At 52.4% G+C, this 13,634-nt stretch overlaps 1 protein-coding gene across 3 annotated transcripts in view; it reads right to left on the bottom strand.

The window, feature by feature from the left end:
- MYO5B (myosin VB) overlaps positions 1–13,634 on the bottom strand; it is a 345,264-nt gene that overhangs the window by 23,189 nt on the left and 308,441 nt on the right. For 2 of the 3 annotated variants that reach the window (XM_025886612.2, XM_073898217.1), the window contains exons 27-30: positions 11,111–11,176; positions 7,357–7,596; positions 6,221–6,321; positions 58–135 (exon numbers count right to left, since the gene is read on the bottom strand). In XM_025886612.2, the coding sequence (XP_025742397.2) occupies positions 58–135; positions 6,221–6,321; positions 7,357–7,596; positions 11,111–11,176 (485 nt within the window). The remainder of the gene's footprint in view (positions 1–57; positions 136–6,220; positions 6,322–7,356; positions 7,597–11,110; positions 11,177–13,634) is intronic. The other variant, XM_073898218.1, reaches the window with a different exon arrangement.

Raw genomic sequence — 13,634 nt, 5'->3', positions numbered from 1 at the left:
AGACACGAGCAGGCGGGACAGACAAGGCAGGCACGAGTAGAAAGGCGTATGTTTGACCTGGCAACTTGCTTTAGGCCTTGGTAGGCCAAGCCGAGCTCTCCATCTTCATTCAAATATCCCCAATCCTCAGTCTTGCTAGAAATAAAGGACAGAAAACAGGACATCGAGTGTAGAAGGAAGAGACAGGGGGGTAGAACATCCAGGAAAGTGAGGCCATTCCAGCCAAGGGCTGGAAATATAAAAAAGGAAAAGCTCAAGAACTCCCAGCCTCCCTTCTTCCCTTGCTGTCACCAGACCCTGAGCGCCTAAGAACGCTCTCAGAATGGGGTCCATGTGCTCTCATGGGAGCTCGCAGATCACGACAGGCTGGGGAGCGTGTTGCCGAGAACAAAGGGTTGCACTTGCCCCAATAAATTCTGTGAACATCAGTGGTCATCCCCCCTCTCCCCCGAGAAGGATTCAGAAAAGGAAAGGGAGAATCAGGAGAGACACACCCAGGGCAGGGAGGCGAGGCCCTCGCGGGAGAAGCTGCAGAGGGCCTCCCGGGGATGGTGCATCTGCTCCGCGCGAACCGGGGACACGAGGCTCAGTGACCCTGGGGAAGACGACTACATATTGTCTGCTTTTCAGTGCTGTTCTCCTGTCACTAAGGACACAAAAGCATTAGCTAATCTCACCTCCAGCCCTCGCTGCAGTCACACGTAAAGAAACCGTGAATAAAAACAGCCACGCAGGATGCCCGCTGAACTTTCTCTGTTCCCCCTGGGGACTGGGCTGCATCCCTATTTACTCAACTTGGAAAGCAGACGGCCAGTTGCCATCTCCTTGCAAATCCTTTGGCTCTCCCCAGTGCCCCAAGAGCAGCTCCTGGAGATCAGGCGCATGTCCCGTGCTCCCCTATCCATGTACCTCCCCACTGTTGCAGCCCTGGGCACACGGGAGATCCTCAACGGCCAGTGGAATGGGGCGGTGGGTGGCAGACCGAGCCGCCTCGCACCTGCCAGGATGCTGCCCCTCCCTCTCTGCGCTAGCGATCCTCCTCGTGCTGGTTGGATCCTAACTTCCTGGCAGGAATCACGGAGGAGCTGCAGGTGGTGTGCATGGACCAACAAGCCCTTCGTCACTCACAGGGAGAAACAGTCATCCCCTGGAGCCACTGTACTGCTCCTGCTGGGTTCTGGGGGAGGTCGAGGGGGGTCCAGCTACCCCGTTTTACCTCACCAGAGCTCAGCCTCATGAAGGGCGGCCCTAGGCCTTTGCAGGGCTCACACAAGCTGCTTCTTGAGCCAAGCTGGTCACATGGCCCCTAGGTCCTACCCTGAAAAGCTTGAAGAGGAGGGAAGGGGCGGAGACAGCAGCGAGCATGCTTCTGTGACCTGAGTCTATCCCGTACTTTCACAGCTTGTGCTCCCCTCAGCTGGGCAGCGAGGGGATTACTGCCAAGAAGTAGATCCTGGTGACCTCTCCTCTTTAGGACTCTGGCTCCTCAAATGTCCAGAGCTCCCACCAAGGCCTGGCCTCCCCAGAGACGGCCTTTGATTGTAGACTTTTAGCTGCCCCACCTCCCGTACTTAGCACTTAACTCACCTGTATGTTCCACTTATCTTAGCAAATCCAAAAGTGACCCGGGCCGTGTTGGGGGCGTGGGGGGCCGGCAGCCTAGCACCTTTCCCTTCTCAGCTCCTACCACATTTAACTAGCGCCTTTGAGTAGCTAGTACGTTAGCCCACATGGGCAGCCACTGGGAGGAAATCCAGGCACAGCTGCAGCCCCTCTTGAGGAGGTGCTTGTTGCTGCACAGGAACACAGGATCTTTTCCTCCATCTTGTTTGCCATGCGTGAAGGGACCCCGAGATGGAGAGGACTTGCCTGACGCTGACACCCGCCCACACTGGCTGGCCCTCCAGATGCTGCGGGGCGGGGGAGCGGGGGGCTGCCGGCTCTCTCCTGCAGGGTCACCGCATTCCTATAGTTCCCTCCATGGCAGACTGAGTCCCACCTCAGGCTCTGGCGGATGCGTGTGTGTTGCTAATCCCTGCTCAGAGGGAGACGCTCTCAGAATTCTTAATTCTGGAACAGGCCAGCCATGATGCACAAAGATAAAAGTAGAGACTGTGCGGGCCAGTCATCCCACAGTGCTCAGGAAGTCAGGCACACCAGTTAATGAAAATGCAGTCAACCAGCTCCAGGTCCAGGCCTTTGTTCTGGATGAAAGAGGACCAATTCCTCCACGGCGAGTCTCCCTCCCCTCTGCATGCCATCAGGGGCGAATGCGTGGGCGGGAGCGCCACATAGTGGTAGGAGAAGGAAAACCCCAAACGGCAGCTCACAGGAATTTTTTGAAAAATAAAGTGCATGAGGTCAATGAACAAATCAACATTCGTGGAGAGTCTCCTGTGTAGACACCACTGTGCTGAGCCCCATTCCCGGTGAGGCTTCAGACACTTGAATAAGCAGCAGGTAAAGTCTCCAACTGCGGAAGGCAGCAAGACCGCGTTGAGGAACCTGGCTGGAGAACCAGGCACCCCAAAGGCATGTCGTGGTTGCCGCCTACATGCCCTGGACCTGTTTCTTCATGTGTAAAATGAAAGTACTCCACTGGCTTATCTGAGGTTCCCTCTAGATCTTTAATGACATAACCATATTAACTGTAAAGATCGTGCAGCAGAAAAGGCCTAGGATAGTATTTGCTTTCCCTCTGTGGAGACCGTCAGCGCTACAACCCAACCGCCATCCCTCAGTCCTGGTTCGAGGACCCGGCTCCCTGTGGACGGAAATAGGCAAGGTTCCTATGAGCGCGAAGATGGTGGCTTTCCAGTTTCTAAAAAGAGCATGCTGTGCTCCATGGATGTCCTTATTTCTGTAGGTCACACCTACAGAGGTTCCACCCAACTGCCCAAGACGTTCCCCACAATCTCTGAGAATGGGAGGCCATAACCCCAGTGCTGCGAACAAGAGAGATGCCTGAAACTACAGGCTGGGCCATGGGAAGGTGAATTGTCTGGATAAATACGGCCGTGCCACAGAATTACAGCAGACAGGAATTGTACTGGTGGCTTGGGACTCACTGAATTCTGGGAAACCTTATGGGGGAATCATCGCCTCACAGAAGCCAGCCGAGGGTTTCCAGCTGGGAACGGTGACAGCGAGGACTCAAGAGAACGAGCTGGGGAGAATGAGGCTCTCTCCCAGCTCCTTTGCTGTTTTGAGCAAGACATCCCACAGCAGCTGGGGCTCAGGGCCAAATGAGCCATGAACTCCAAGCCTATCCTAAGGAATCTGCATGCACCCCCTTCTGGATCTCCACGGTCCCAAGCAGGCCCACTGTAATAACCCTGGGTTTACCAGCCCAACAGGCAAAGCTACCTTTTGTGCCAAGGGCCTCCTGTTGTTTCCCGGAACCTGCTGGGTAGGAGGCCAGCAAGGTTTCCCGGGACCCAAGCAAAGGTCTAATAATGCACTTTCAGTTTCTCTTTGGAGTTCCGCAGACTTGAGTGGAAATGGCCGGTGGCCAAAGGAGCACTGTTCCCAGAGCTAGACCTGAGCCCCCACCACACTCCTGCTCCCACCTAGCTCTGTGACCTGAGTGCACGCCTGGAGGCGAGGCTAGCCCACTTCCCCACCCTCCAAACCCTCCAGACACCCACCTCTGTCTGCAGCAGTCCATCCCTGGGGCAAGGACCAGCCCTCTAACTTGATTTTGGCCACATATAAAATGGTAATAATGTTGCTGATTTCTCTTAGTTCCCAAAATGTGAAAATGAGAGCACTGTCTGGAAGCAGAAGACCTATCCATATTCCTGAGCTTCCTCCCCGGAACGGACCCTCAATACTGGCTTCTCTCCCAAACTTGAAAACAAAGGAAGAGACACAATCATAAAGATCAAACAGAACTCTATAAACTCTGGAAGTTAGGGAGTGAAAGAAGTTCCAAACTGGAACTTCCAGTGCGTGAGTGTAAGCTTTTCCTAGGTAGAGGATAGATCTTTGTAATTCCCTCCACCCCAAATCACACATGCATTCATACAACTTCTCTTCCAACAGGAACACTCTCCATTACAGGGAAATTGCAGGAGAGGAGAAGCCGCTGGGTCTTCAGAGCACTCCTATGGGCAGGGGCTGCCCTCGTAATAGATGGCCTGGCTGCCTGGCACCAGGAATCACCGTCTGCACCTCCCTCCCTGCTGGGATTACTAAACTGGGAGAGGCACAAACCCACCACCGTCTGGTCCCTTTCCAGGTGTGGCAGGCACTGGGGAACAGGTTCTTCAGGCTTCCAACCCTGAGGCAGCTTTCTGTACTTAACTGGGTGTCACGGGCTGTGAGTCCCCTATTGTACCCCAGGATTGCTGGGAATGCAATTATTTTAAGATGTAAGAAAAGCTGTTTTTATTTTACCACCACCATGATTGCTGCTGCAAAGGAAGAAAAATCCAGGGTAAGTAGGCAGCCCCTAGGACTGGATTCCTGACAAGCATTTTGGGTGAATAAAAAGGGAGCTGACAGCTGATAACAGCCACAGTGTAGAAGATCAGAAAGATCTGCCTTCACTCTCCCTCATCAGGGTCCAGCTTGTTTCCTTCCTTTCTTTTTTTAAATTTCAAGTATTACCTATGTTCTTTTTTCTTATTCAATGCATTTCTTCACCCAAGATCATTTCAAATGACTAAATCTTGACTCCAGTTTCAGCACCGAGAGGCTCACCTTCATTTCCTTCTCTCTCCTTTCAGGGACAGAACTGCAGCTCTCCGGAAATTTACTCTCCTCCTGGGGGCTGCTAAAAGCCTTCATCTTCTGATTACCTACACAGCATGCTGGAAGCAGCCCAGCCCAGGAGTGAGGCCTTCTGGATCATACCTCGTCTCGGTTTTGGGTTGGCTGCATGCCAGAGCCGCTCACCCCTTCTGGGCCTCAGTTTCCCTATCTGCAGAAAGAGGGGCTAGAGGACCTCTGAAGACAGTGTTTCTGAGTCATCCTGTGACGTTCTTGCTGACAACATCATGCTGCACTCCCAGCGACGCCTACCGACATTTTCCAGATGTGCTTGAGGTTTTTGACAATTCTGTGACGGAGTGACATTCGGTTGAGGTGAGAGAGAAAGGTAGCCAGGGACAAGGCCAGCTCTGCTCTGACAAGTACCCGCGGCGGCACACAGAGGCAAAGACGTTAATGATGGCGGTCAGTGTTCTAAGTGCATTACACAGACTAACTCACCTGGTCTTCTCCATCACTGTGAGTGAGGTGCACTGCGGTGACTGTCCCCAGTTCAGAGGGGGAAACTGAGGCACTGAGCGGTTATGGAGGAGTTACTAAATAGCCGGTAAGCGAGGGAGTCCCGAGTGCGCATTCGCAAGCCCTCTGCCATACTGCCCAGGGGGCTCATCCAGGCCCTGCTGCCTCCCCCAGTCATGCTCTGTTGCCTTGACCTGGGGAGCTCATCCTTAAGGAGGGACTAGAGGTGGTCGGTTAACTAAAATCCAGGGAAAACTCATGTTAGCCAATATGGCAGTGGTCGAATTCTCCCATCCAACCTCTGGGGCGTCTAGCTTGGGTTCCAGCTCTTAAATGCTAGGTACTGGGGCCCACCAGCCGGGCTGAGTACAGCTGCTATTAAAGCGAAGGGCTGCAGCTGGCCCCTCCCAGCCGGGTTGGTTGGGCTCATCGGGTGCCGGCTTCCCTGTCAGCGAGACTAGCCACTCTCACCAGCCTTCCCTGCTCCTCCTGTCAGCACTCCCGGGGAGGGTCCCTTTCCAAACACCTATCAGAGGATCTACGTTCCGGAGGCTCTGGCTGTGTTACTGGAGTCTTGCAGAAGCTAACAAGTGGTTTCCTTTTTTTTTTTTTTTTATTAAGATTTTATTTATTTGAGAGAGAGAATGAGAGAGAGAGAGAGAGCACATGAGAGGGGGGAGGGTCAGAGGGAGAAGCAGACTCCCTGTCGAGCAGGGAGCCCGATGCGGGACTCGATCCCGGGACTCCAGGATCATGACCTGAGCCGAAGGCAGCCGCTCAACCGACTGAGCCACCCGGGCGCCCAACAAGTGGTTTCCTAAGGGCATGGGAGTCACTGAGTCAGCTCCTTCTCATTTGCCTCCTGCAATAAGGAGACCCTGATGCTGAGCACGTGGTCAGTGTCTGAGGAGCAGACGTCACGCATTAGCTCGGGTAAGACCCTTTCCCAACGCCTCATCCAGGTAGCGCTACTGTGAGGGGGACTTACCTGTTTGTCTGGCAGACCCCATGATAGGCCTCAATGGCGTCCTCCTGGTCTACGTGCTTTTCGCTGTTAGGCCAACTTGTTCTGGCATTAATGTTCGGCTCCTAGAAGGTCCCAGATTAAAATTAAACTCTAGTCACATAAACAACTGTCATGAAGCAACTTTATATACAGAGGCATAAACACCAGCTTTTTCGGCAGGGGCGGGGGGCGCCTGGGTGGCTCAGTCGGTTAAGCATCCCACTCTTGATTTCAGCTTAGGTCTTGTTCTCAGGGTCGTGAGTTCAAGTGTCATGTTGGGCTCCATGCTCGGCATGGGCACTACTTAAAAACAAAGAAAAAAAGCCAAGCTTTTGGGGAAAAAACAAAGGCCCAGGATGACCTCAAATAACAGCAGTTAAACCCAGGCGGGAATGTGACTTTCAAAGGCACAGAATGACAAGGCCTGGCTGCAAAGGCCCTGAGTGTGGAGCGGTGGTTGGGGGGGCCAAGGGGGGGGGATGACAGTGACAGTGTCTCTGGAGGTGACAGCACCCCAAATCCGAAGGACAGGGTGAAAATCTGTCTCAGTGTTGATCCTCAACACTCATGACTACTTACGTATCCCCCCATGTCATCCCTGGGCCATGCCCAGAGTGACCCAGGTAGCCTCTGTCCCCTCCCTCCCACTCCCCGGTCTGTCCCAGAAGGTGAAAACATTAGGAACAAATGCTAAGCCGCACTTGCCCCCCGCACCCCCCAGCCCGGGGAGGGCTAAGAGGAAAGACTTTCTCTACCTCAGAATCATAGCAAACACCAAGGGGCAAAGCACAAGGTGAAAAACAAGGCCGAGAGGGCGGCCGAGAGGGCTGCCGAGGCCATGGCCCTTGCTTCTAAGTCTGTGCGTTGTTCTTTTTGAACACGTTTGTATTGAGTAACTTCAGCAGATTCCAGAAACGTCTAGCAAAGTCTGCCATGAAAGGTCATGCTGAAAGGGCAGCAAGTATCTTGCTTTGCCTTTAGGGGAGAGAACCTGGAGCAGGAGAGTCTGCTCTTTTAAGTTTAAGGTTCTCATGGGTAAAGATATGTAAGTAAAACCCCACATCTGTTACCTAGTGTCACCCCCTCACAAGCCCGGCCGGGGGCTGCCACGTTGTTACCGTGCTCCTGCCGGCGAGTCGGCGCTGGTCAGCACTGACGATCTGGGTCCTGAGGATGAGCACCTCCTCCTTGCGAACCTCAAGCTCCTCGTTGGCCAGTTTGAGCTGGTTCAGCAGCAGGCTGTAGCTGTCTGGGGAGCTGTGGGTGGAGTTGTTCTGTGTGGCTTGCTCGGCCACAGCTTTCCTCAGCTCATTCAGGTCATTCTTCAGCTTCTTGTTCTCCGACTCTAGCTCTTGCCTCTGGAAGACAGCCCAAGCAACACACTCCATTTCCCCCTGGACCTCGGGTAGCCTTCCCATGTGGCCTTCTCCCTCCACCTTCCTTAATCAACCTGCCCGGACTCCTGGGAAGCGAAGAGCAACCTTCTCATTTTAACAGTCACACACACCACAAACGTTCTGACTGGCAAAAGGTCAGTAGTTAAAACTGGATTTGAATCCACAGCCCTAAGTCACTGGTGTGAAGCATCTCACACGAGGCCTCTATGATAGCGTTCCCTGAAGGGACTGATAGTGTTCATATTTCTAAGTGTATTTGGCCACGAAACTCATCCTCGTGGAAATGTCAGGTTAATTTTAAACAACATGCTTTCAACACTGGACTTCCTAGAACCTTAATACGTTAATGGACTTTGTGACTTTCCAAGAGCGCATCTGGACTGCAGGATTTCCTAAACTGATTTCTCTAGAGATCATTGCACTCTCCCCCCGCCCCATCCCCGCCCGATTCTAAGGAGCCCCACATAGACTAAAGTTCTGGAGTATACCAGGAACACTCTTATTGTTTTGGTCACATAGAAAGCCACCCACGGTCAATGCCAGCAGAAGAAAAGCTACCTGTGTACAGAGTCAAAAATACCACTGAAATTCAACTTCAGAATGCATTTTAACAAGCTTTTTGCATATAATATTTAACTTTGTGTCTGACAAAGTCAGACCATATCAAGTTTGATGATCATACGTATAATGCTTTTAGGGCCTTGCAATATATGGGATTCAAAATTTCCCAACCCCAACCCCCAAACAGTGGATAAGTGGGAACTGGTTGCAGGTTTATTACAGAAGCCACAGAACCACAGAACTAGGAGACCATATAAATAAACCATCTCTTCGTTTTCTGAATGAGGACACTGAGGACGGAGCAGAGAAGGCTCACAATGAACTTAGAGGCTCTGCCAGGACTAGTGCCCAAGATTCCCGACACCTGGTTGAGGGAGTCCCACCTTCCAGCCCCGCCACATTTTGTCAGGCCTCCTTGAGCAATGCTCTGCAGGTGTGATGCCCCCCCCCCGCCCCCCAGGATCCTTCCACCCCCTCTCACCCCCACAGGGGGCACGTCTAAGCCTGGAGCCCAGTACCCAAATGGTGTGCTTCTGCCCCTTCATGCACTAGAGAAGGACTGGGGCCATTCCTGAAATCCTGGCAAGGGGAATTCAGTTTCAGCAAAAATCACTACTCGTCAGGGGGGTCCTCCCCACAGTCGCCTCATCTCCCCCACGTACTTGTGGGCAGGTTTTTCAAATCCAGTTTGGTAAGGATCGGGTTAAAAAGACAGCTGAGTAGCCAGGTGTGTAGACTCATCATCTGCTTAGATCTTTGCTCAAGCAAAGTCTACACTCTGGGAGGGCAGAGTACACCTCCTGCCCTCCACGCCCTCAGAAAGCAGGGGCCTGCTAGATACAGGCTGACAAAAAACCCCATCTTCATCACTTCCCTCAGGGTCTGGGTCTGTTAAGTGAGAAGCATCACAGCCTCCCCAACACTGGTCTCCCGCAAACCCAGGGGTCCCCAGGGCCAGCCCCAGGGACAGGGTGCACAGGTTAAGCCAGGTCTCACCAGAGACAACGAAGGGAAAACCAGGTCTTGTAACCTCAGAACCGTGGCCTGCCAGAGCGGAGTGGTCATGGAGCTTCGAGCGTTTGGGACAAGTATTTATGGAGCCCTCTGTGAGCCCAGCCCTGTGCTGGCAGCCTACAGGAACAGAGTGGAGCATCTTCCTCAGGAGGCAGCTGAATGCAGGAGGAGCTTCTGAGCTGATCTTAGGATGGGCGTCCTGGAAGCAGCGTTTTGCCCTGGACTATAGTAGTGGTTCTCAGGGTTGAGTGGGTAACGGAAACCTCGAGAGGGCGTGTGAAAACAGATGGACACGGCCAGTCTGGGCTGAGAATTTGCGTTTTGAGCACGTCCACAGTGATGGCTGTCCTTGACTGCTCCTGGAGACCCACTGGGCTAGACCATCTTACCGGTCCTAATGCACCCTAACAAGCTCACGTGCTAGGGGACGGGAGCTGAAGAACGCGTGCAGAAGGCCTGTACCACAGGCATCTCTCACACCCACCCCCCTCCCACGGGGCTTCGGAGCTTTTAAATATCACATGAGAAAAATAAATCTAGTCAATATATCAGAAAGGAAAGCCCTCACAAAGCCCCCACTTCTGTGGCTCTCATCCACGAAGCCATGGGCACGATTCTGGACTGTTCTCCTGGGGCAATGTAGCTGTTACCAGAGTTATCTGTGGTCCCATGAGTGGAGCCAGACTGACCCTGGAGAATGGATAAATTCCCAATTCTCAAGTCTCTGGGAATGGGAGTGGGGCAGTGGGAATGCTCCAGTGCCCCTTTTCTGTAGATGCCCTCCCGGCCCCAGGACCTAGTCCCCCCCTCCCCCCATAGGCCTGCTTGCCCTGGGACCTGGAGCCTTCACCCTGCGACCTTGCCAGTGCTCGCTGGGCCAGCCCTGGGTGCGCGGGGACATCCATCCCTTCATGCAGGTCTAGATCATTTTTCAAAGTGAATTCATCCCACTGGTCACATATTATTTAACTGGAACTATATCAAGTATGTAAAGACATATGTGACCTAACAACAAATACATATTTGGTTCTGACCCTGGTTCCTGGCACAGAGCTTCCAAAACGCTCGTAACTCCTAGTGATAGAGGCGAGAGGAACATCTTTCATTAAATTTGGCCTCAGTGCCTGGTTCCTGACTCAGGAGTGCTAAAACCCTTGGCATTTCCTGATAGGGGTGAGACAGGTGTCTGTTGTAAGTCATAGCAAGCCTCTTTTGGCCCCACCGAGTTCATGCTGAGGATGTGGGCCAGCTACCAGGGGAACCAACCCTGAGATTAGAGCACTGGAGCTTACAGCCCCATCCACCAATGCCCCAAAAGGGAAAGAGCAGGGCTGGAGATTGAGCCAAACCATCAATGGCCAACGATTTTATCATCGTTGCCTGTGGAATGGAACCTTCATAGAACCCTAAGCGAGGGCTTCAAAGGGCTTCAGGTTGGTGAGCACAGGGAGGTAGGGGTAGGGAGCATGCATCTGGAGAGGACATGCAAGCTCCATGCCCCTTCCCAGACACCGCAAATCTCTTCCGTTTGGCTGTTGCTGAGTTGTGTCCTTTATAATAAACCAGTAATAGTAAATGAAATGCTCTCCTGAGTTCTGTGGGCTGTCCTGACATATGATCAAACTTGGGGAGGGGGTTGTGGGAACCCTCGACTTGTAGACACATTGGACAGGAGTGTGGGTCACCTGGGGACCCACCAATGTGATTGGCATCTGAAGCGGGGACCGTCTTGTGGAACCGAGCCCCTCACCAGTGGGGTCTGCGCTAATTCTAAGGAGTTAGTGCCAAAGTTGAACTAAATCACCTTGTTGGTGTTTCCTATGAGTATAGATTATAGCTCCTTGTACTAAGTACACATTTTCCTGCATTTCAGAGATGAAGAAACTCAAGGGGATCTTACCTTCAGACTGTTGTAGGCTAGGTCTGCATCCTGGTCCGAGTCTAGGTCATTCTTTGCTTGTTCCACCTGCACAGATGAGGACGTAGCAGGTGAACCCAGACTACATGCAGCTGCTCCACACGAGTATTTCCACCCACGGTCCCCATGCTTGTTTGCACAGGTGCTCGCACCACCCGCCACCCCCATATGTTCACTTCCCTCCCACCTCCAAAATGCAGCTCACAATTCCAGGCCACCAGGAAGCTCTCCACGAATGACCCTTCCCGCCGGCCCTCACCCCCTCCATGACTTTATTCACGTGATCCTTAGGCATACAGATATGCATACACTACGTTATGGCTTGAATTATGTCGCCGCAAAAGAGATGTTGAAGTCCTAACTCCTGGTACCTCTGAACGTAACCTAATTTAAAATGGGGTCTTTGCAGATAAAATCAAATCAAGATGAGGTCATTAGGATGGGCCCTAAAGGTGCCCTTACAAAAAGGGAGGTCTCGCACGCACGCGCACACACACCCCACGCCCACGCAGGGAGGAATGCCACGTGAAGATGGGGGCAGAGACTGGAGTCATATGGCGCCAGGTCAGGGAACTGGAGCTAATACCAGGGGTTTCCAGCAACACCGGATGCTCAGAGAGAGGGGCATAGAACAGATTCTCCTCCAAAGCCTTTAAGAGAGCACGGCTCTGTTGAAACCTTCATTTTTGACTTCCGGCCTCCAGAACTATGAGAGAAGAAATTTCTGTTGTTTTGAGCCATCCAGTTTGTGGGACTTTGTTCCAGCAGTTGAGGAAACCAGCACCATAACACTTATACACTTACTAAGAAGGTTAATCTATAATTATGTTATTAATAAGATTAAGGAGTTACTTTTAAGTGTTTTGGGATGTGTGTGCACGTGTGTGTTCTGTTTTTCCAACTGCTTCCTCCATGTCCCTCTCCAGGAGGCAGTCTGGCAGCTGACCCCCTACAATGCTCAATAAATGCTGTCTGACATTAAGCTCTGAAGGATGTAGACAGCAACTGTAATTCTAGCCCATTAGGACTCAATGAACCAATGACTCCTATGATTATTTGGCAGCTACTGGACTTGAACTGTCACTGAGAAGGGGCAGCAACACCTTCATAAGTGGGGTGCTCGGGGTGATTTCAAGCGGTGGGTGACAGGTCCTTGAATAAGATAGGTTTTGGAGCTAAAACCTGACAGTGCTTCATTAGATTTTCTACGTGTTAGCAGCCTTAGGTCCAAGGTAAGACCACCACCTGCCATGCATGGATTAGGTGATCCCAGGCAGAGAATGCTGAGCACCTCTTGCAGACTCTCCAAGATTCAGGGCTGCCGCACTGACCACATGGTTTCCTGCCCCCCCCCCCCCACAACCTGGGAAAGCTGCTGTCCAGGGTACCAGTCTCCGCCTTGCCTCCTGCCTCAGCAGCGGTCCAGGTCTGCTCTTCACCTGCTGCCCTGGTGACAGACCCGCGCTTGCATTCCGTGAAGTGTGGATGTGCCATGTGGCCATGGATCGCTGCAGAGTGCATTTGTTTCTGGGAACATGGAGATCACCTACAGTCTGGGGGGCTGTATTAAGGTGGACTGGCAGTTATGTTTCTAAATGGGCAGCCTGTTGGAATCACCCTGGTGGCAAAGGTGACTGGGCCAGGCCTGGGAAAAGGGAGCTGGATGGATGGGAAGTCCGATACAGGGCCAGACCGGCTCCCATGCTGATGGCACGTGCTATAGACGTCTCTGTTCCTCCTCCACAGCGTGGTCTCTCTTAATAGCTGACACCCCAGGGCACATCTCTCCAGAGGAAAGACGCAGGTGGTTCAGGATCCCTCTCACAACCAAGGGCAGATCCAAGAACATGATCTCTGGAAGTTCAGGTTCAGGGTGCTGTAGGGGGATTACATAACTTCCATCCCCTGCCCCATTCCTGCTTTTCTTACTAAACTGTCAAAAACAAGATCCTTCTCCTTAAAGGGAGATCCTCAATACACATTCAGGGCTAGGGGGCAAGCCTATGTTCTAACACTTGCTCAGTGATTGCTTTTAAAGAAAGGGATTTTTTTTTTTAATTTGGTATCAAAGAAAAATCCTCAAGCCAAGATTTCAAAATTATTTGGCATTTCTGCGGTAGGGAACCCAGAGGGTGAACGTCTGGGGATAGCTGAGTGGGCCGGGGACTTTGATGTCAGGCACCGTCTGGTGTCGTCGATGTGGCTTTTCATACATTTGACTTGTGCTGCCTGTCAGGGCAGCTTCTCTTCTAATGGACCGAGTCATTTGTAAACCTAATCCGTTCACTCTCCATTCGGAAGCTAAGCCACCTTAGAGATTGAAGTCCATCAACAAGATTCACCTCCCCACTTAGCGCTCAGGAGAATACCCAAGAATATGCTAGCAATACAGATCAATGTCTGTGTCACATCTGAAGGGAAAGGGAAGCCAGGTCCTACCAAAGGGAGACCGTGTGCAGAGGCCGGAGTGGGCGCAAGGCTGAGATGCAGGAAGGGGGCTGAACCC

This window comes from Callorhinus ursinus, unplaced genomic scaffold (assembly GCF_003265705.2).
Source record: "Callorhinus ursinus isolate GAN/ISIS: 27379988/994484 unplaced genomic scaffold, GSC_fseal_2.0 scaffold11, whole genome shotgun sequence".
In the NCBI taxonomy this organism is placed as follows: domain Eukaryota; kingdom Metazoa; phylum Chordata; class Mammalia; order Carnivora; family Otariidae; genus Callorhinus; species Callorhinus ursinus.
The sequence above is the reverse complement of the archived record's forward strand: the minus strand, read 5'-3'. Positions and strand labels throughout refer to the sequence as shown.